The sequence below is a fragment of the Cladosporium halotolerans genome (assembly GCF_011745625.1).
Source record: "Cladosporium halotolerans strain TM138-S3 chromosome Unknown Sca38, whole genome shotgun sequence".
In the NCBI taxonomy this organism is placed as follows: Eukaryota; Fungi; Ascomycota; class Dothideomycetes; order Cladosporiales; family Cladosporiaceae; genus Cladosporium; species Cladosporium halotolerans.
In genome coordinates this window covers 119,495-140,016 of record NW_027191489.1, presented here as the reverse complement: position 1 = coordinate 140,016, position 20,522 = coordinate 119,495, and the positions used below count along the sequence as shown (strand labels likewise).

The window sequence follows — 20,522 nt, the reverse complement described above, 5'->3', positions numbered from 1 at the left end:
TGAGGCTCAGCCTCCGATCCACCATCAACTGCCAATGAGTTAGTCGAGGAAGCCAGGGAAATCGAGCTCTGCAGCGCGGATGACTGATTGGCGACGGTCTGCTCGCGGCAATCTAGAAATTGCAGGGAAGACCTACGAGACGAGATGATCAACCAGGAAGTCTCGTGAGCCGCGCTCTGTGTGTTGGTAGCTACGTCCTGGTTCAAAACTTTTATTGCGCTGCATTTCCGGCAGACGCTGCATTTGACGCCCTCGTCTACAAAGTCTAAAGGTGCATTCATCGCTTGCAGATATTTCCTGGCCGAACGGCCTGTGAGAGTCGCGAGATCTTCGAAAGAGAAGAAGCTTGGCTTGCCGGCGAAAGGAGACGTGGTAGGTGTACCAAAGTTGAAGATTCGCATGTCGATGCGTGTTCAGAATGGGACTGTTGGAAAAGACTGTCGGGTTGCTGGTTCAAGGGTTGCTCCGGGTCCTGCCTCGAGCTTTTCTTTCCCTCGTGTACGCAAAGGTCGTAAAGGAGAGATGACCTAGCCTGAGAAGGTCTTGCTGCAGCGCAACAGTAGCTTTGTGCTCCGCATCTATATCTAAAGATCGCAATCGATGAATGCCATTGTGTAGCCGCAAGGGTGGCACAAAGATGCGCAAGTAGGCGCAATAGTCTGTGAAGTTTGCATTGAGTTCGATGCGTCATGTTCTTTGTTACCACTATGAAGGCCGGACAAAGCGGTCCGTCTTGTCGGTCTCGTACGTACCCATCACAGAAACACCAAATCGCTGTGGTGATACTATGCTCAAGAATACCTTATCAGGCTCACCGGAAAAAATCGTAATAATTTCCCATTGTTTTCGTAGACCAGTGCCTTGTCAGGTTGCGAGACTTCATCTACCAAGAGGCAGATGCGGTTGCGATTCAGACAGCTGATTACTGTCCGTGGCGCGCTACAAAGGATAAAACTCTTCATCAGATGTGATTTAGCACAATGTCTATACTGGATGCTTGCAAGGAGCTGCACCTCATGGTCGGCAATCCTTGAAAACTTATAGCCTTTCCTTCACTCACTTGATCGAGAAACTGGTCTGTGGTCGGAGGATTCATCGGAATGCGACGAAATCCCTGCAATTGGCCCAATGAACATGTTCAATACAGCAAAATCAATTTGGTCGCCTTTGCTCTGGTAAATGACAGAAGAATTATGAGTCGCCGAGCACGCACGCAATGTGAAGTGAGATCCACCTTCAAGCAGGCGGAAGCGGAGGCATGTCATCACCCAATCACAGCGCGCTTCTCTAACAGCAGCCGCCCAGCGTCGCGACAGCTCTACTAACCACGACCTCAACCATGACATCGCCAAAAGCGAGTGTCAGCTACAAGAAGAAGGACGGCGTGCTCGCAGTCAGCGATGACTCAAAATACCTCTTCTGGACGCCCTCGGCTCCTCCAGGATCCTCGCCCACCGTGACAATCCTGGTAGCGGACATCACGAACCTACAACAAACGCCCGAATCTAGCCCCAAAGTCGCCCTGAAGGTCTTTGTAAAGGAGGAGAGCTATGTTTTCAGTTTCACGGACAAGCAGAGCGCCCGCAAGGAACAGGAGGTGGTTACGGATACGCTGCGCAATGTGATCTCAGCGAGTAAGGCGGCGCCAACGCCGCAGGAAACACCAGGTCCAGGTACGCCTGTGCCTGCGCAAGGAAGCGAAAATGCGCAACCGGCCGCGATGGCGATCGCGAAAGCACTCAGCTCGAAAGCTGCGGACGAGGCGTGGTACGATGATAGCAAATTGAAATCGGACTTCCAGCTGCAAAAGTCATTACTCGATTCGAATCGGACTTTGAAGGACCGTTTCAACCAGGCCCTGTCAGATAAGCCAGAGTCAGTCTCTGCTGCACAATTCACAACACAATTCTGGTCAGCGCGGCTGCACATGCTACGAGCCCATGCCATCGAGAAAGCACAGAAGCAAGGAGAATACAACGTGCTGCCAGAGATCAGGTTCACAAGAAAGCCTGGTGAGAAGGAAGGCGATCCGGACATTAAACAACTTCACATCACCAAGGAGCAGATCAAGCTCATCTTCAAACAATATCCTATAGTGCGAGAAGCCTACAATGACAATTCCCCGCCTATGGATCCAAGTCTTTTCTGGACGCGATTCTTTAGCAGCAGACTTCTCAAGAAGCTGAAAGGCGAGAAAATCACACAAAATGATCCCCCAGATGCAGTGCTCGATCGGTATCTGGAGAGGAATGAGGTCGGGCCAGCATCCATCGGGCATGTGCCCAATTGGATGGACCTTGAGGGTAACGAGCAAAACCACAGTCAGCGAAAAGGAAACAGACCAGATGAGACCATGCGGCCTTCGACATATGACAAAGTTCCCATCCTTCGGGTGTTGAACAATCTGTCGGAGAAGATGCTGTCGCATGTCGCACCAGAAGATGGAGAAGCGCACCGGCCTGTAGGGATGGACGAGGAGACCTATGAACAATTACGTTTACGAGATCTGGCAAATGAAGAGGTCGACAATCGCGTCACATTGAACATTCGTGAGCAGCAACGGCTACTAGCTGGTGAACAGCAGGACAACGTCTCAGCAGAAGCTGCCTTGTATGCTCAGCACGACCCGCAACAAGTTCTCTTCGGCCTGCGTGATGACATTCAGCCATTCAACCTTGGCGGTCCAGATTCATACAGCCTCGATCAAGCGATCGGGTTTGACCCTGATTCGGATTCAGAAGGCGAAGATGCTCCAACCCACCAGACAAATAACAAGCGGCCGGCTCACTTCGGGGCCAAGTCCGCTCTTGGATCTGCAACAACAGACATCATCTCTTCTTTCCTCCAGCAGCGCGAGCTTGCCGCTTCCGATCCGGAAGACCTGCGAGGCCTTTCTCAAGACACTTTTAATACCCTGGCAAATACACATGCCACCACGACTGAATTTCTGCACTACTTCTGGACTCTCTTCCTTTCCGGCGACAGTAGCCGGTCGACAGAGCTAGCTCAGCTTGTGTCGACTCTCGATCGCTCGCTCGACCGCATTAACGCCGTAGCCGCAACTGCGGACGCCGAGAGGAACAAGAAAGTTGAGAACGTAAAAAGACAGATGGAGCAGCATGAAAAACGAACAGGCAAGAAGGCGAAGTATGACTTCGACAAAATACTGGGCGGCAAGAAGGTTGTGGAAGCCATGGTGAGGCCGACCGTGGGTGCTTTGGCACATGCAACGGAGACCTATAGAAAGGCTTTTGAGGAGCAATCGAAGGAGGCCGCTGCTGCTGTATGATATTGCTTGGGGATGTTGTTGAGCTGTACGATGTGTTGCACGATTAGACCTACAGGCCGGGATCGGCGCAATCAAATGCCGAGCGCTACCTTATGTAACTGAAATGATGCAGACCTGAAGATTGCTACACCTGCACTCTTTCCCACGTCAACCCGCGAACCAGGCAATGCCACGCTTGGCGAGGCCGGGCTGCTGCAATAGCTCCTTGGCGCTCCCCAGCAGCCCAAATATCCACTGATAACTGCCAAACTATACCGATAGCGGGCGCTTGTCTGACATCAGTCGCCGAGATCTCGAGAATCTGAAGACACATCAACCCATAAATCTTTACACCATGCTTCTTTGGAGTGCGCGGGATCTTCCGATTGTTGGCCTTCTGGCAGATAAGAAGGAGCGGAATGCAGGGCCGTTACCGGATCTCAACTAGTCACTCGCATGGAGCATATAAACCGTCTTGCTCGATGAGGATGGTAGGTCCAAAGATCCGGATTCTCGAGCTCACAAACTCGTTCCTCCAGATAAAATGAAGCTCGAGCTCTCCCACCTCTTGCCCTTCGCCGCGCTGGTGTCAGCATCGCCCATTAAAGCTCCTAGCATCCATGCGCCCAGTCACCTCTTCGCGCGCCAGGACCTCCAGACTCCCATCAACGGCACCCTTCCCAATGTCACAATCTTCTCTACGGGTGGCACTATCGCTTCTCAAGGAACGAGTAACACGCAGACTGTAGGCTACTCCGTAGGCCTTGGAGTCCAACAACTTGTGGACGCTGTTCCTGAGATCCTCAATATCTCCAACATCGTTGGCTATCAGGTCTCAAACGTCGGCAGCCCTTCTATCAATGAGACCATCTTGCTGGAGCTGGCGCGTGGCATCAACTCGGAGCTGGCCAAGGATGAGGTCTCGGGTGCCGTCGTCACCCACGGCACAGACAGCATGGAGGAAACGGCGTTCTTCCTGCAGTCCGTGATCAACTCCACAAAGCCTGTGGTGGTCGTAGGAGCTATGAGGCCTGCTACGGCTCTCAGCGCAGACGGTCCGCTGAACCTGCTGCAAGCGGTTACACTGGCATCGAGCGACAATGCAAAGGACAGAGGCGTTATGATCACCCTGAACGAGTAAGTCTTTTCTTCTGGATCTTAAATGTAACCAGTCAGACTGACACCATATAGTCGCATCGGATCTGCCTACTACACTACCAAGAACAATGCCAACAGCCTCGACACATTTTACTCGACCGAAGCAGGACAGCTTGGCTTTTTCATCAACCAGGTTCCTTACTTCTACTTCGAGCCCGCCAAGCCCATTGGAGCCACTTACTTCGACCTCAAGAACATCACCGACCTCGCTCAAGTAGACATTCTGTATGCCCACCAGGACATGGCTCCGGAACTTTTCAACGCATCTGTGGAAGCTGGCGCCGAGGGTCTCGTCACGGCGGGAATGGGAGCGGGCGGTCTCTCATCGAAGGCGAGCATGGCCGCTGAAGCTGTCTACAACGCGACCGGCATTCCTATTGTTGCAAGCCACCGCAGTGCCGATGGCTTCGTTCCGAGCAGCGATGACAGCTATGCTATTGCCAGCGGATTTTACAACCCGCAGAAGGCTAGGATTCTTCTGCAGCTTGCTCTGACAATGGGCTATGACTACGACGAGATCAAGGAGCTCTTCGCTTTGTCTTACCCGGCTCCGTAGATTTGTTAGTACTGCGATGAAATAGTGGTAGCTATATATAGCAATGTGACTTACGATTCACGAACCAAGATCAACATGGTAGAATGGGACATCTGGACCAGGCTACAGCCCCCAACACGCAGGCTCAAACGCAGTTGTCGCTCCAAATATGTGTATTCCAACACCTTACACTTGCCTAATTTCGCCGAAACTTCTCTATGAATCATCCGGCGTTGCGAATGTAAAGCCCATACCGGAAGAATTGCTTGAGTATGACATTCACCCGGTCGTGTGCAAACTTCAGTAGATAAGTAACGCATACTCAATTTCGGGAATACGTACTCAACAGCTTCGATAACATTCATTACTTATTCAGACTAAGTATATTCGAAGCAATCTTACATGTTGTATGCGGTTGTATAGTGCACACGTGAATTACAGACAAACCCCAACCCTAACCCTTGGTACTCCAAGTCGAGCGTTTGCTCTCTGTCTCATTGCTTTGCAGCATGTTGTTGTCCGGTGCAGCTCTGAAATTCGGATGTCCACACGGAATTTATCGCATTCCATAGCATGTCTCTGATTTCAGTGCATGTTTCGCACTATCGGTTCCTCGAGCCTTCTAAAACCAGATGTACGCTCAGAGCTCTGCCTGAATGTTCGCAGCGAGATTCACATGTCCCGCCGGCAAAAACGACGTCATCGTCATCACATGTCCGTCAGCACCGAGCCGAGGCACATCGAAACATCATGCCGCGCACCGAGAACGCGTGACCGGAGTCTCACAAGGACATTCAGATTCTCTCTGACCTTTAAACATTGTGTTTCTCTTTTTGAACTACTATTCGTATCATATCAAAACTTGCCACACGTAGCAAGCCCTCCATACAGACATAATGGCCTCCCAGACGACAGGCAAGAATGAGCACACGCAGCGCCGCCTTGAGCAGGTCGCTCACCACATGAACGCATCTGGCAGGCCAGGCGTGATCGAGAAGCATCCGGACGACATCGTGGTAACCTCCGCCCTCCGCACAGCCATTACCAAGGGCGGCCGTGGAGGCTTCAAGGACACGGCTGCCGCCGACCTGCTTGTTGGCGCTTTCAAGAGCTTGATCGAGCGCTCTGGCATCGATCCCAAGCTTGTCGAGGACATCGCTGTCGGCAATGTTCTGGCTCCAGGCGGTGGTGCCACTGAGTTCCGTGCTGCTGCCATCGCCGCTGGATTCCCCAGCTCTACCGCCGTCAAGGCCCTCAACAGGCAGTGCTCGTCTGGTTTGCAGGCGTGCGTTGACATTGCCAACGCTATCAAGTGCGGCACCATCGAGGTCGGCATCGGCGCAGGCGTCGAGAGCATGTCCACCCAATATGGCCCTCAGGCTGTCACCGAGTTCAGCGAGCTGCTCGACAACCACAAGGAAGCTGCGGAGTGCAAGGTTCCTATGGGCGCACTTTCTGAGCAGATGGCGAAGGACAGGTACATCAGCCGCAAGAGCCAGGATGAATTCGCGTACAACAGCTATCGCAAGGCTGGCGAGGCACAGAAGAAGGGTTGGTTCGACGAAGAGATTGCGCCACTTAAGGTCAAGTGGACAGACCCCAAGACCGATGAGGAGAAGGAGATCACTGTCGCGATGGACGACGGTGTGCGGGAGGTTACTGTCGAGAGCCTGGGCAAAATCAAGCCTGCTTTCGCGAAGGATGGTTCCATCCACGCCGGTAACGCTTCTCAGATCTCCGATGGTGCCTCTGCAGTGCTCTTCATGAAGCGCTCGACCGCTGAAAGGCTCGGCCAGAAGATCCTAGGCAAATATGTCACCGCTTCTGTCGTTGGTGTTCCGCCTCTCCTCATGGGCATTGGTCCTTGGAAGGCCATCCCCGTTGCTCTCGAAAAGGCTGGCCTCTCTCTTGAGGACATTGACATCTATGAGATCAACGAGGCATTCGCCAGCCAGTGCTTGTGGTGTGCCAACGAGCTCAAGATTCCTCATGAGAAAATCAACCCCAAGGGTGGCGCTATTGCATTGTAAGTCTTTACAACGTGTAACTTAGTTTTACCCTGCTAACACCATTCTCAGTGGCCACCCTCTCGGCAACACAGGCAGCAGACAGGTTTCCACATTGCTCTACGAACTCAAGCGTACACAGAAGCGGGTTGGTGTGACTAGCATGTGCGTCGGTGGCGGCATGGGTATGGCCGCTGTGTGGGTCGCTGAGTAGACTCATGCAAGTCTGTAACAAAACAAATGGACGGAGTTCCCAGAATTAATGAGATGCCATTTCTTTTCATCGTCGTCCCCGTTCACGACCGTTTGATGTGCTTTGAACTTTTTTTGCTCCACGAGTTCGGTGTCTTCCTCATCATTTGTCGTTTTATGTCTTGTTGCTGGACTGCTCGTAGGACATATTTACTGTTGAAGGATCTGGGATTGGAATGCTGCTATGGCTGAACTTACGGTCTGACTTTTGCGCATGATCGGCGCACTTGCTGACATTTTGTATTTGAACACCGTCCGTGATTACGCAAGATTCAAGTATACCAAGTGTTCCTCAGTGTAAACACCCGCCCTTCCAACTCCTCTGGGCATTGAGTCATCAGACTAGAGAGATCTTTCGAGCAGAAATGCTAATACGATGGTTTGAATGCTTCTATCATACGTCCGGCAGATCTCGTTTCCAGCCTCCTTCAGCTTCGAAAATCTCACCGACCTTCTTGCTCACAGCTAGCAACTTTCTGTCGTGATATCGTGGGGCTACTAGTGAAAGACCAATTGGCAGGCCATTCTCTCCTTTGAAGCCAGGGATGTTGACCACTGGTGTATGCAATGCCTGGAAGAGTATGATCAGACACTGCTCGGTTCTAGCTTTTCATAAGACAACTTACCGTCCAAATCAGGCAGAATGCTGCACTCCCCGTCTTTTCGATACCCAACGGTGCCTCGTCTGGCACACTCGGTGTCAGCACTGCTGCATACTTACCCAGTAGCTCATCCACGACGGGTCTCGCTGCCGAAATGTTGTCGAACGCCTCGAGCTGTGCCTTCCTCGAGATCTTGCTGACGTTCTCAACGTGGCCAACAAGTTGCTCTGCTACCTTCTCCTTAGCCACCGAGTACTCAGGCAGAAATGCAGTTCGGCCGTCGGAGTTCAAGACTGTGGCGTGCCATTGGGGCAAATTGTTAAGATTGTCTGGAAGTTCGATCTCTTCTACTTCTGAGCCATAAGAGCGAAGCAGCGAGACGGCCTTGTCCATGGCGGCAGAGCCTCCTGCGCCAATATTCGGCCAGACCATGGTTTTCATAACCGCAAACTTTGCTCCCTGGACCGCAAAATTGGTCGGCGGAGGGCTGTCGTCTTGAATGGCGAAAGTGTCAGCAAGGAGCTCCAGATCAGCGACACTGCGTGCATAGAGGCCAAGGGTGTCGAGAATAAGGGAGTAGATCTTCTGCCCTTCCCGAGTAATCGAGTTCCAGGTGGGCTTGAATGCATAAATGCCATTGTATGAGCCAGGGCGGATGGTGCTGCCACCGGTCTGAGTTCCAAGGCCAATGGGAGCTTGAAAGTCTCCTACGGCGGCACCAGAGCCTGAAGAAGAGCCGCCAGGGGTGCGGTTGGGATCATGCGGATTTCTCGTTTTCGGCCCATCCGTGATGGCAGCGAACTCGGTCGTGGTGGTTTTGCCGAAGATAAGTGCACCTGCTTTACGAAGGACGATGATGGAGCCGGCATCGACTTCAGGGGCGTCCGAGGCGTAGATCGGAGAGTTGAATTGAGTTGGCATGCCTTTAGGAGCTGTCAGCGTCAATTTTCTCAAGCTGTATTCAAGATCTTACTTACCCTTTGTGTATATGACGTCCTTCACAGCAACAGCGACGCCGTGTAGAGGCCCCCGCTCAGATGTTGGAATAGCATCAAGTACTTTCGCCTGCTCGATCACGTAGTCTGGATCAAGATAAGCCCATGCTTGTACACTTGCATCTCGCGCGTCAATTCGCTTCAACAGCGACCGCGCGTAGTCTTCGACGGTGGCCTCTCCAGCTTTGATTTTGGCCAGCACCTCGGTCGCCGTCAGTGTGTGCAGGTCGGAACTCATGATGCTAGCATAGAGGCTTTTGCGATCCCTGAGTTGATACACCCTATGATGATACAATACTTTAGGAAACACAGGTTTCGAGGCTCGCAAGGATACTTAGGAGTGGAAACCTTGAGTTGTTAACGTGGAGACGCTGTGCTCAGCGTACTGTCTCGGTCGCGCGAGGGGTTCCATCGTAATCATGGTATAATCTCACGTACACACACAATCCGTGTTACATAACGTCAGTGACCTTCGCGATAGGCAATCGGGCATAATCCTGGACCTGAACAAAGTGGTGAGCTGCACGCTGGCGTACAACTCGACCGAATTTCGGAGAGGATCGTCGGCTCAAAAGTTCCCGATGAACATTCTCACCAAACGTAACAGCCGGATTGCTATTCTTTTGAGACAGATCTCTCAGTTTCCGATCATTGCAATGTAGCCTATCTTAGTGAGCCGTCATTCGTCATGAGGCTCGCTCGAAAATGTCCCGGTGTCACAGGCATCCGACAAGCCGAATATTGGCCACCGTGCCTGCACTTGCATGGCGGGCGGAATGATCATCCTTTGCCGGAACCCCTCTTCCTATTGCCATTTCTTTGATGTAACAGCACAGAAGATGTTCTGACATGGCTCTCACGGATGCTCGGCATCCATCTGATAGTTTGCATAGTTCAATGTCTTTCGCGTGGCTAGGGTGATCCCTTCTGCGTCTGCTACATTGTTGATTTCACCTTTGCCAGGAACTGTTAGCATTCTGGCCATTTCCCCGCGATGATGATCGCCCAAGAGTCTCCTTCGCGACCAGACGTGGCAAACGGATGCTCTCCAGAACAAAGCGCAGCTGTTGGCGGTCCTGTCACCAGAGCGCTATCCAACTCCGGTGAGAAGCACGTCGACGCATCCGCGCAGGAGCGGGATACTATGAGAACACACCAAGTACCCGAAGAAAACCCTCAAGATGACAGCGACGCGGAGTCTATTGGTGGGCAAAGAAATGCTATGTCGACAAGGAGGCTCATGATTGCCATTCCGGCATTATCAGTCTGCCTGTTTGTTTCGTTCGTAGATCAAACGAGCGTCTCAACGGCGACGCCGGCCATCGCTGGTGATCTAGATACTGGCACTGCGACTTCCTGGATCGGTACATCCTTCCTTATTGCATCTACGGCGTTCCAGCTCATCAATGGCCGGTTATCCGATATATTCGGTCGAAAGAACTTGCTGCTGATATGTCTGGCGCTGATGGCTCTTGGAGATCTTGGCTGTGGGTTCTCGCAGACAGCTGAGCAATTGTTCGCTCTCCGTGCGATCGCTGGCATTGGTGGAGGCGGTATCAACAGCTTGGTGATGATCATAGTCAGCGATATCACTACGCTTCAAAATAGAGGGAAATACCAGGGTAAGGCTCGGTGACTTTGGGGGCCTGAGAGACAATACTGATGCTGTCGTGCAGGCTGGCTTGGTGCCGTAATTGCTTTAGCGAATGGTGTTGGCCCCTTCCTGGGCGGCGCTGTTGTTGAAGGAGCCACCTGGAGATGGGTGTTTTGGATGATACCCATCATGACGCTACCGACGGCTGCTGTCATTCTATTCTTTCTGCCACTGAAGCATCGGTCCGGCGATTACGTGGAAAAGATGAGAAAGATTGACTACGGAGGCGTCGTGCTGAACATTGCGTCGACTCTTCTCGTGCTCGTGCCTTTGTCTGGAGGTGGAGTGACATACGCTTGGTCCTCCGCCTTCTTTATTGCTACTACAGTCACGGGTGTTGTGCTAGCACTCTTATTCGTGCTATACGAATGGAAGCTGGTCGCTCTACCAATCATGCCTCTCCGACTTTACCGTGCACCTCATTGCTGGGCTCTGTACCTGCAGTCCTTCTTGACTGGATTGGCGTACTTCGGCAACTTCTTTTACCTGCCGATATACTTTCAGTCGATCCTAAAGTACTCTCCGCTGGTGTCTGGTGCTCTCATCTTACCGGTCGTCATTACAACTTCATTTGGATCGATTGTCAGTGGCCAGTACATGGCCCGAATCGGCAGTTACATGCACTGTATCCTTGCTGGATTCGTGCTGTGGACACTGGGAAGCGGTCTTACTCTTCTTTTCGGCCGAGACACTGGGCTTGGGCCACTAATCGTCATCCTCATCGTAGAGGGTGCTGGTATCGGGTTCACTCTACAACCTACCCTTGTGGGAATGTATGCAAACAGCCGCAGTGAAGATCGAGCTGTCACGACAGGATTGCGCAACTTTATCCGCACAATTGGCGGTGCTTTCGGACTTGTCATTTCTGGCGTGACTCTTTCCAACACCCTCAGCAACGATTTGGCTGGCGAGAGCTTTGCTTCTGGAGAACTGATCGCCCAGCTGACATCTTCGACTTATTCGCTCGACTCCCTCGATCTCTCGCCGGCTCAGAAGGACCGTGTGCTGGATGTGTACATGCTGGGCTTGCACTATATCTTTATCTTCTATACCGTTTGCGCTGGGTTGAGTCTGGTGTTGACCTTCTGGGTTGGAAATACGAGCTTAAAAGCGCCCAAACCTTCCGAAGGAAAAGAAGAGGGACGTACTGACATTGTGAATTCGGATATTGAGACTGGTTCTGACGGAGACCAGAAATCGCATGATGTTGAGAGAGAAAAGGTGTAGCAACATGTGCTATACGCCCGATGATGAAGGGAAAACACAAGGCTCGAAACAGAACATATCTGAGAGCATCCACAGTCCAGATCTCATGATCATAAAGTATATAACACGCTGTATTGATGGCAAACGCTCGGCGTAGTCAGCATCTCTCCATGAAATGCCCATTCAACGCTCCAGTCTTGTGGAGACTTGGCTGACATGCCCTCCATGTTTTCCGCCTATCCGCGTTATGCTCATCGACCGTACAAAGGAAGATGACTGTCATGTGTGTTGGTATCCCACGTGGGAGATGCGTATCTCTCCGCCTATCAAATGGCGTCTTGTACCACACTAAAACCCCGCTTATCTCAACATCACTTGCTTATCGACATCAGCCTAGAATCTCAACGAAATGATCGCAGACAGGCCTATGCGTTATTGCTGTGATGCATTTCGCTCGTTCAAGATAGGAACATGACTCGCATTGACACAAGGCGATGAACCTGCGCGCCATCGGCATCTATAATTCCGATGGTCTGATATTGCATCTTCTCATACATCGCCTATGCCGATACAGGGGTGCCGAACAAGGGTAGCTGCGCCAGCTACTCGAGATGCATCAGGCCGAGCAGGATCGGCGAACACAATCTTGTTCGCCGCGATAAGGAAGCCTCATGGTTACAGCAATTGCGCCGCCGCCCCGACAACGTCCACGAGGGTGATGGAGCTCGGTAGTATCGAGCGACCTCGCCGGCGACACAGCAGATACAACGGCTGAAGGTTGCCGATGACTAAAGATCCGCATTCGCGGATGGTTGAGTGCTACCGCGGTATATATCATCTCGCCTACTGATTCACCTAGCAGACAGCAGCACATCAAACTACCAACCCTTTGGCAACCCATTGACAGTTCTTGAGGACCTACTCGCAAAGCTTACATCAACTTCCATCATGCCTGAGGTCTACTCCGCGCATCCAGACTATGGATTCCCCAGAAACTTCAAAGGCTACGGCGAGAAGGGACTGGAGGGTCTGAAGTGGCCCAATGATAGCAAGATCGCAGTGTCGTTTGTCATTAACTACGAGGAAGTAAGGCTGGGCAACCACCGCAAACTTCTAATATAGCTAACAACATTCTCACCAGGGTGGAGAACGCTCAGTGCTGCTCGGCGATGGTGTCTCCGAGACCAGCCTCCGCGAGTATCCCGCCCAGCCCGACATCAACGAGCGCAGCTACAGCGGCGAGTCAGAATTCGAATATGGCTCCCGTCGCGGCTGGTGGCGACTCTTTAAGCTCTTCAACGACTACAAGATGAAATTCACGCTCTACGCCGTCGGCTCCGCTTGCGAAGAGCAACCTGAGGTCGTCACCCGCTGCGTGGAGGAGGGCCACGACATTGCTTCGCACGCGTATCGCTGGATCGACCACAAGAACCTGTCCGTCGAGGCTGAGAAGCAGCACATTCGTGATGGCATCACGTCGTTGAAGAAACTGGCTGGCTACGCGCCTAAAGGCTGGTATTACGGCCGCCCTTCGCCACAGAGTCGCGCCCTCATTCCCGCTGTGTATGAGGAGATGGGTGAAGAGCTTCTGTGGGCTAGCGATTGCTACGCTGATGATATTCCTTACTGGACTGATCTTCCGCAAGAGCGCGACAGTGAGAATCCGAAGGGTTGTCTTATGGTTCCATACTCGTACGACTGCAATGACTTCAAGGTAAGACGAGGGCCCGGGACCTTGCTCCGCGATCCAAAGTTCGCCTGCTAACCAATCTCAGTTCCTGAACGCGAATGGCTTCCGCGACCCGGCTGGCTTCTATGACCATCTGAAGAATGCATTTGATGTGTTGTACGAAGAAGGTGAAGAGGGCTCGCCGAAGATGATGACCATCGGCCTACACTGTCGAATCATTGGCAGACCAGGTCGTTTCAAGGCTCTGCAGGACTTCGTGAAATACATCTCGGCGAAGGAAGGTGTTTGGGTTGCGACAAGGACTCAGATCGCGGAGTCGTTCAGAGAGCAATTTCCATACAAGAAGGGCCAGCTTGCATAGTCAGCATAGCGTTGGGAAATGCATTGATCGTTAATCGTGTAGACGAGAGACGTTATTGGTTGATCACCTCCTAGCACTTAATAGTAGCTGGACCTATCAATTGGCAATCTTGCTGGTGTTATCTCTAGGGAAAGCGGGTGAGTTCGTATGCTTGTATACAAATCGACTCTGAGCAGTCAACACCTCGCTTAGAGCTTCATTGGAATCATTTGTCATCGAAAGTTGCCCGTGTCCCATTGACTTTCGTCCATCATCATGTAATTGCTGGTCTGCATTGCCGCATTCTGGACTGGATCGACACCGTAAAAGCCAGTGTCCGCATACGCATGCCAAGTAAGGTCATCAGATCGTTGTGGGTTCGCCGTTGATCGAGTTGCCGGGTCTGGGACAAGGGTCGTGTCGTCCTTCATCATGTCGTTCCACATGCGCCACCCTTGCCATCCGCCGGGCGCTTCCCCGTCAACTTCCATGAACGCCTCTTTTACGGCTTCGGGCACCGTGTTGCCCATTGTCTGTTCTTCATGCGGAATTGAGCCTCGTTTTGCTCGATGCTGGCCGCTTCGCTGGCTGTGAGATTGTCGGCTGGATATAGTTGGATCTATGGCATTGCTGGCTGCCACAGGACAGGATGCTCCAGCATGAGGCACTGACGGTCCGGGATTGACGATAGATTTGAGGACACTTCCGGAGAGGGCATCGAAGATGTCGCGGTATTTGACTGCGCCTGGCCACTTCTCGCCGAAAATAGTGAGAGACTGGGAGCAATCTCTTGTCGCCTCAAGAGTCTCGTAGGAGAAAAGCAATCGGTCACGCCAGATGCAGTAAACCAGCGTAAGGCCAGCAACGAAGACTGAATGTAGAGAAATCATAGTGTATGTGAGTGTCCGGTTTTGGTTGAGTCTCTTATACGCTGTGCATACGGCAGTGGCGGAGTGGGCACAGGTGATGAAGCGCGGGTCAGACTTGTCCAGAGTCGGAAGAAGTGTCGTGAAGAGAAAGAGCACGGCTTTATGGTATTGCCTACACAGCTATGAGCTAGTGGCAAGTGATATTCGTGCAAATGGTACTCACACCCCGTAGAAGTCCCGCGCGTCGAGGTAGGCGCTTTCCGGGTCGTACATCCAGGTGATCTTGTTGCCTTCTTTGGGGGTTTGAGGACATGTGCTCAGCCATTCATCCAGGTCAGATCTGATAGTGGCCATCTTCTGATCAAGCTTGGCCTTCTCTTCAGGCGGACCGCTAAGGATGTCCCGGTCGACACGGAACACAGCTTTGTGGGTCCGTGAGTTGATCCGGTCCAACTTGATTATATGAATGAAGGGCTCAACATTTGACCAGTGCCCCTTTGCCGGGTCACGAGCTTCTTTGTGCGTCAAGCTCCAAAATTGGCCGCCAGCGCTAGGGAGCTTTTTGTGATGTTAGCAAGAGTCTGATGAGAATACATGCGTGTAGCATACCTCGACATTAATGTCTTTGTCAGAAATTGCAAACGCACGGCCAAGCACGATACTTGTAGAACGGTCAAGGCAATAGCAAGCCCAGAACACGCGGCGACGGATCTCAGCATCTCTTGCTTGCTCTACTGAAGCGATCCGAGTTCGCTTTCTGTGCAAGCCCATCTCGATGCAGACAGAAGTAGCATATCTGATCTGAGACCAAGCGCCTGCACCATACGGGGATCTCTGGCCGTGAACCCCTAGAAGGACCAGGAATTGAAGGGTGGCAAGGCTGTGTTGCTCCAAAATGAAATCCATCGATGCTGTGGCGGCGAGAAGGTGACGCTGCATACTGTTAGCCAGGCGCCCTCCATCGCCATGCTGATCACATTACCTCAGAGTCAACACTACACAATTTTCTCGTCAGAGACAAGAATCGAGCAGTAATCGCATAGATGAGATGGAATATGCTCCGCTCGACCACCGTCAAAGCACCCAGGATATACTGCTTCTCGAACGAGCGCTCGTACACCACGCGATCCAGGATCGGCCAACGGGTGTGGATACGCTCGAAGAAAATGTCGAACAGCATTCGAGCTTGTTCAGGCTCAGGAAAATCGCATGGCGTTTGATCTGATTCCGTCGAAAGCGGCGGTGTGAGCGGCCTTGAGGAATGTGCTGTTCGGTTTTCTTCTTGAAGTGCCGCATGATTTGCGGCTCGGCTGCCCGCACCTCGGAAGATGGACGACTGGATGACACGGGCGATCGTTGCTCCAGAGCTAGAGCCGACATAGTACGGCTCCGAAGTTGTGTCTGTGGTGCCAGATGCACAGAGAGAGAGGTAAGCCACGCCATCTACCAGAGAGCTCCTGTCGTCGAAATCGGCATCCTCAGAGACCGAATCTCCCATGGACTGATGAGAAGAGTCTCGTCGTTTTGGAAATCTTGCCATTGGCGCTTGTCCTACAGCATCGGAGGTGGATACGGGGTTGTCGTCTGCTTCAGCAACGAAGTGATCCTCGGCTTGGTCGGGTATTCGAGCTTCGAGAAATGCAATGCGCTCCTCCAAAGCGTTGATGTACCTGTAGTTCTGCTAGTACACCGAGCGTCATCAAACTTTAGGAATGGATCTCAACGTACAATGTTTTTCCGCCGGGATACTGAGGACGGACGGACTTCTCATACGCACACGCCACACCCACCCTGTCGCAAGATTTACAGCAGGGGCGGGTGCCATCGCACTATAATAAGAGCGTTATGATCAGGCATTGTGCGACTCAATGAAACAGCGTAGGCAGACGCATGCCAGAAGTACGTACCCGCTGCTTTCTTCGTTTGCACCTCTTACACGCCAAAGGCACGCGGTGCTTTCGAGGCGCAGATGAAGTTGGGCCAACGCTTTTGGCAGCCGCTTCATTGCTAATGTCGGAGGTCCTGCGATCATAATGCGCATTTGTCTCGTTCGCTGGAAATGATCTTTCCATTGCGTTCTGCTGGGTCTGCGTAGACTGCCCGTCGCCAATGGCAGCCTTGTGGCCAAGCACGCTGTCATTGCGGTAATGCGCAGCCATTGTACCACGATAAGTCACGTGTAGTTCTCAACACTCAAATGGGCGACAGACAAGGGACAAAAACACCCGATATGTGAGACAGTGTGCAAGGAAAGAAATAAACCGATCGGACCTACGGAGATGTTTGAGGATGTTGCGACGGCAGGAGGCTGGCTCGGCTGAGTGGTCGAAGTGAGTGCTATCTCCACTATCGTCAGCTGATCAGGAGCCCGGCCGTGATGAAGATGGCCCGGCTGGAGCTAAGTGTATCCAAGTGGTCTGGATAGTCAGCCATCCTTCCTCTTCGCGACTGGACCGATGAGCCTCCCACGCCTCCAAACTCTCCGCAAGCGGCTCTCCGCAGCCACCGGGAAAGGCAGTCGGACCGGGCCAATCCGATTTCGGCGCCGAATAGAGGGAGGGGAAATTATTGTACTACCCTACAATATGGTGTCTCACGCTGCGGGCTGAGCAGCAATCGCCGATGGTTAGTCAGTAGAGTGTTTGTGGTGTGAGATCTTCATATGATTGTTATTACAGTTGTCGATAGTGGAGATTCTGTGTACGATTTTCCGACTAACCGCAAGGACGGATGAATCGACGCGTTCGATGTCGCGAACCCATTTCGGTCCGTGCCGAAAGTCTGATTTGACGGACAAGCGGAGCTCGAGGCATGGTGCGTTGACGGCCAAGGGGCGTGGATGGTCTCATCACCACGAGGCACTTATTAGCCTGACTTACAGCGATCACACATCTTGCTTCGTGTATCACACCAGTGCTAGCGCGACCCAGCTCAGACGAAAGATAAGAGCTAGGCAGGATTGAGCGGGACTTGCGCCTGTGACGCCAAGTATCTTATCTCTGAGGACGTGTCTAACACCAATCGGGCTGGGAGGGGCATCGATAAAGACCAGTCTGCCCAACGTCCTCAACTCTGTCCTCGTGTACACGAGTCAGTCACTCTCCCGATAACTCAAGCCTGTCGACTCATACGTTAGCACCTGTAAGGTTCCAAGGCCTCTCATGGATGTTGCCGTCGGCATGGTAAGATGCACTGTACTGCATCGGCTGGAAATGCGCCGACGAAACTGCTGGGATGCGTCTGTCACCCTCATTGCGAGCTGTGCGATGTCTCAAGGTGGCAAAGAGCCATCATTCAGCATTATGTATATGTGAGGCGATAATCTCTGTTGATGAGATAGAATGAACGATTCGACTCTGCGCTCCTTTCTGCAAGGGGAATACTCTTGAAATTGTATAACTCCTCATCCTGGAAGATCTCCAACATCCTGGCAACGCCGACACCGAAGAAAGATCATCTCCCAAGCTCGAGGCGTGATGGTGAAGTTCAAGGCGCCAAGCAAGGCCTACATGGCTGCACCATTTCGATCGAAGCAGGCGTTCATTGACTTCCTGAAGTCACCGGAAGGTAATGAAGGACATGCTACGGTTGGTGATCCGAGGTGGTCAAACAAAGATCTCGAGCCGACCCCGGTGGAGCAGAGGACCTGGACATGGTATGTCCTTCACGTGCGATCAGATTGTGATTTGGTCCTGACAGAGAGAAATTCAGGTTCAACTTGCCGCTATACTGGCTCTCAAATCAGTTTTCTCTCGTGGGCTGGAACACAGGTTCTGCGCTGGTGACTGTTGGCCTGGTGAGCTATCAGCAAAGCAGTCGGTATATTCTCGAAGCTGACATTGCGCAGACATGGCAACAATCCTTCGTCTCTGCTTGCATTGGGTCATTCCTCGCCGCCGTCGTGGTTGTCCTCATGGCTCGTCCAGGTGTAAAATACCACATTGGCTTGTGTGTTCTCTCCTTTCCAGATCTTCCATTTGTGCTTCGCTAATCCGCTGCAGCCCAGTTCTGGCCCGATCGGTCATGGGAATGTATGGTTCCTACTTTTTCGTCTTCATCAGAGCGATTGTGTGTATCATCTGGTACGGCATACAGTCTTTCTATGCTGGCAATGTTCTATCGGTGATGCTTCGCTGCATCTTTGGAAGTTCGTGGCACAACTTTGAGAACACACTTTCTGCGACCGCAAATGTCACATCGAAACAGCTATTGGCTTTCTTCATGGCATGGCTCATGGAGTTCCCATTCGTAAGTGGCCCGATGTTGGCTCTTGCAAAGTATCTTCTGACTATTCATAGATGTGGATCCATCCGAAAAGCATTCACTACATCTTCACCATCAAAGGATGCACGATGCCTATCGCCGCATTTGCACTATTCGGATGGTGCATGGCCAACGGTGGAGGCCTGAAAGCAATGGATCTGGCATCTTCAGGGGCTGAGCTTTCGCCTTCTGTTACCCCTCTCGGCTGGAGCATCATGTCTGGGATCAACACGATCTTCGGGTCTTTGTCTCCCATGCTCGTCAATCAGCCAGATCTTGCGCGTTACTGCAAGAAGCCCCGCGATGCTGGAATTAGTCAAGGCATCAGTGTCTTCGTCTCCTCTATCGTCGTATTCTTCCTAGGCATGGCAAGCACGACCAGCATCCAGGCGCGATGGGGAGTTGCCCATTGGAATATTTGGGATCTTTTGGACGCCATCCTTGACCACTATTTCAATGCCGGTGCTCGTGCCGGAATATTTTTCGTGGCTTTGGCCTTCTTCTTTGGCGTATTCGCCACCAATTTCGGCGCCAACAGCATTCCTTTTGGCGCGGACATGACCGGTCTTTTCCCCAAATGGCTCACGATTCGTCGTGGTCAGGTGCTCTGCGCCATTCTGGGTGTTGTCGTTCAGCCATGGCAACTTATGGCGAACGCTTCCGCGTTCCTGAGGTAAGGCTTTTCTTCGTATTATCTTGACTCAAGCCGTCTCCGTACTGACAGCGCACAGTTTCCTGGGTTCATACAACATCTTCATGGCACCTCTATGCGCATGCATCATCGTCGACTACTTCCTTGTCCGCAAGGGCAACGTACACGTACCCTCATGCTACGACGGCAAATCCTCCGGCCTCTACTGGTTCTGGTCCGGCGTCAACTGGTGCGGCGTCGCCGCCTGGCTGCTGGGCACTACTATGGGCATCCCCGGCTTGATCGGACAGTATGAACCGCAGCTGATCAGCAATGCTGCGCGATACATGTACATGATGGGCTGGCTGCTGACGTTCTTCACTTCGGCCGTCATTTACTATATCATTGCGATCTTCTTCAAACCGCAGATATTCCCTACCGGTCGCGAGGCTGCGCCGTTTGAGAGGGAGTGGCTTGCTAACGAGGGCCGCGAGGGCTTCTTTGAGGGCGAGCGGGATGGCGAGGAGTATTTTGCGCCTGCTACGCCGCCTATGACTGATGCGGAGGAGTTTCACGTGGGCGAGAAAGGTTGCAAGGCTGATGTATGATCGGGATGATGGGCTGCGAGAGGGGGAAGATTTTGAGTTTCTATGGATCGTTATTGTTCTTACAATTACCTACTGTACATGCAATATGGGAATCTGTTTCTGCGCAGCGTCCAGTACCTTGAGCGTCATAATCCGATCACGTTGAGAAAGGCTATTGTTTGGTGTTTCTTACAAGAATGGAGTCATTCGTCCTTGACACCCACTTTGTGACTAAGCGAACCGTACTGGTATCTTTGCCAAAAAGCCTATCGATTCTTTACGCCAGCTTATTAGTCTTGGTGCATCGGTCGGCAAAAAAAGTCCCGATAAGAATGCACGCCGGTGATTGGTGTCGGCTTCGGCATGGTTGGTACCGGGTGTATACATTGATATGCGACCTCCTAGTACCACTCCATCTCGTCCGAGTCATCGCCGAAGTGCTTGTACGGTGATGTGGATTTGACTA

At 52.2% G+C, this 20,522-nt stretch overlaps 8 protein-coding genes across 8 annotated transcripts; 6 read left to right on the top strand and 2 right to left on the bottom strand.

Annotated features, from left to right (window-relative positions):
• Positions 1–1,339: 1,339 nt before the first annotated feature.
• Positions 1,340–3,289, top strand: WHR41_07972 (uncharacterized protein; the record flags this gene model as incomplete). Its single annotated transcript, XM_069376576.1, has 1 exon — positions 1,340–3,289. One exon carries the CDS (start codon positions 1,340–1,342, stop codon positions 3,287–3,289), a length of 1,950 nt encoding a protein of 649 aa, XP_069226276.1.
• Positions 3,290–3,582: 293 nt separating this feature from the next.
• Positions 3,583–5,058, top strand: WHR41_07971 (uncharacterized protein). Its single transcript, XM_069376575.1, has 2 exons — positions 3,583–4,405; positions 4,460–5,058. Exons 1-2 carry the CDS (start codon positions 3,813–3,815, stop codon positions 4,980–4,982), a joined length of 1,116 nt encoding a protein of 371 aa, XP_069226277.1. The 5' UTR covers positions 3,583–3,812; the 3' UTR covers positions 4,983–5,058.
• A 656-nt stretch (positions 5,059–5,714) lies between these two features.
• Positions 5,715–7,250, top strand: WHR41_07970 (uncharacterized protein). The gene is made up of 2 exons (XM_069376574.1): positions 5,715–6,987; positions 7,040–7,250. The coding sequence occupies exons 1-2, from the start codon at positions 5,858–5,860 to the stop codon at positions 7,179–7,181; spliced, it is 1,272 nt and encodes a 423-aa protein (XP_069226278.1). The 5' UTR covers positions 5,715–5,857; the 3' UTR covers positions 7,182–7,250.
• A 320-nt stretch (positions 7,251–7,570) lies between these two features.
• On the bottom strand, positions 7,571–9,304 carry WHR41_07969 (uncharacterized protein). The gene is made up of 3 exons (XM_069376573.1): positions 8,799–9,304; positions 7,846–8,744; positions 7,571–7,790 (listed from the first exon to the last, which is right to left on the bottom strand). Exons 1-3 carry the CDS (start codon positions 9,052–9,054, stop codon positions 7,614–7,616), a joined length of 1,332 nt encoding a protein of 443 aa, XP_069226308.1. The 5' UTR covers positions 9,055–9,304; the 3' UTR covers positions 7,571–7,613.
• Positions 9,305–9,810: 506 nt separating this feature from the next.
• On the top strand, positions 9,811–11,697 carry WHR41_07968 (uncharacterized protein; the record flags this gene model as incomplete). Its single annotated transcript, XM_069376572.1, has 2 exons — positions 9,811–10,438; positions 10,493–11,697. 2 exons carry the CDS (start codon positions 9,811–9,813, stop codon positions 11,695–11,697), a joined length of 1,833 nt encoding a protein of 610 aa, XP_069226307.1.
• A 493-nt stretch (positions 11,698–12,190) lies between these two features.
• Positions 12,191–13,842, top strand: WHR41_07967 (uncharacterized protein). The gene is made up of 3 exons (XM_069376571.1): positions 12,191–12,762; positions 12,818–13,390; positions 13,452–13,842. The coding sequence occupies exons 1-3, from the start codon at positions 12,625–12,627 to the stop codon at positions 13,725–13,727; spliced, it is 987 nt and encodes a 328-aa protein (XP_069226312.1). The 5' UTR covers positions 12,191–12,624; the 3' UTR covers positions 13,728–13,842.
• On the bottom strand, positions 13,378–16,869 carry WHR41_07966 (uncharacterized protein). Its single transcript, XM_069376570.1, has 6 exons — positions 16,483–16,869; positions 16,304–16,404; positions 15,558–16,245; positions 15,185–15,508; positions 14,799–15,133; positions 13,378–14,747 (listed from the first exon to the last, which is right to left on the bottom strand). Exons 1-6 carry the CDS (start codon positions 16,732–16,734, stop codon positions 13,940–13,942), a joined length of 2,508 nt encoding a protein of 835 aa, XP_069226311.1. The 5' UTR covers positions 16,735–16,869; the 3' UTR covers positions 13,378–13,939.
• A 1,182-nt stretch (positions 16,870–18,051) lies between these two features.
• On the top strand, positions 18,052–20,183 carry WHR41_07965 (uncharacterized protein; the record flags this gene model as incomplete). Its single annotated transcript, XM_069376569.1, has 6 exons — positions 18,052–18,230; positions 18,287–18,371; positions 18,423–18,523; positions 18,577–18,823; positions 18,874–19,511; positions 19,570–20,183. The coding sequence occupies 6 exons, from the start codon at positions 18,052–18,054 to the stop codon at positions 20,075–20,077; spliced, it is 1,758 nt and encodes a 585-aa protein (XP_069226310.1). The 3' UTR covers positions 20,078–20,183.
• Between the last annotated feature and the right edge of the window lie 339 nt (positions 20,184–20,522).

Coding starts and splice junctions, on each gene's coding strand:
- WHR41_07971 (XM_069376575.1), top strand. CDS start 3,813: ATGAAGCTCGAGCTCTCCCACCTCTTGCCCTTCGCCGCGCTGGTGTCA. Junction 4,406..4,459: donor GTTATGATCACCCTGAACGA/GTAAGTCTTTTC, acceptor GACACCATATAG/TCGCATCGGATCTGCCTACT.
- WHR41_07970 (XM_069376574.1), top strand. CDS start 5,858: ATGGCCTCCCAGACGACAGGCAAGAATGAGCACACGCAGCGCCGCCTT. Junction 6,988..7,039: donor AAGGGTGGCGCTATTGCATT/GTAAGTCTTTAC, acceptor CACCATTCTCAG/TGGCCACCCTCTCGGCAACA.
- WHR41_07969 (XM_069376573.1), bottom strand. CDS start 9,054: ATGAGTTCCGACCTGCACACACTGACGGCGACCGAGGTGCTGGCCAAA. Junction 8,745..8,798: donor GGACGTCATATACACAAAGG/GTAAGTAAGATC, acceptor CAGCTCCTAAAG/GCATGCCAACTCAATTCAAC. Junction 7,791..7,845: donor CATTCTGCCTGATTTGGACG/GTAAGTTGTCTT, acceptor ATACTCTTCCAG/GCATTGCATACACCAGTGGT.
- WHR41_07967 (XM_069376571.1), top strand. CDS start 12,625: ATGCCTGAGGTCTACTCCGCGCATCCAGACTATGGATTCCCCAGAAAC. Junction 12,763..12,817: donor TTGTCATTAACTACGAGGAA/GTAAGGCTGGGC, acceptor CATTCTCACCAG/GGTGGAGAACGCTCAGTGCT. Junction 13,391..13,451: donor ACGACTGCAATGACTTCAAG/GTAAGACGAGGG, acceptor AACCAATCTCAG/TTCCTGAACGCGAATGGCTT.
- WHR41_07966 (XM_069376570.1), bottom strand. CDS start 16,734: ATGGCTGCGCATTACCGCAATGACAGCGTGCTTGGCCACAAGGCTGCC. Junction 16,246..16,303: donor TATCCCGGCGGAAAAACATT/GTACGTTGAGAT, acceptor GCAGAACTACAG/GTACATCAACGCTTTGGAGG. Junction 14,748..14,798: donor GCGCGGGACTTCTACGGGGT/GTGAGTACCATT, acceptor ATAGCTGTGTAG/GCAATACCATAAAGCCGTGC.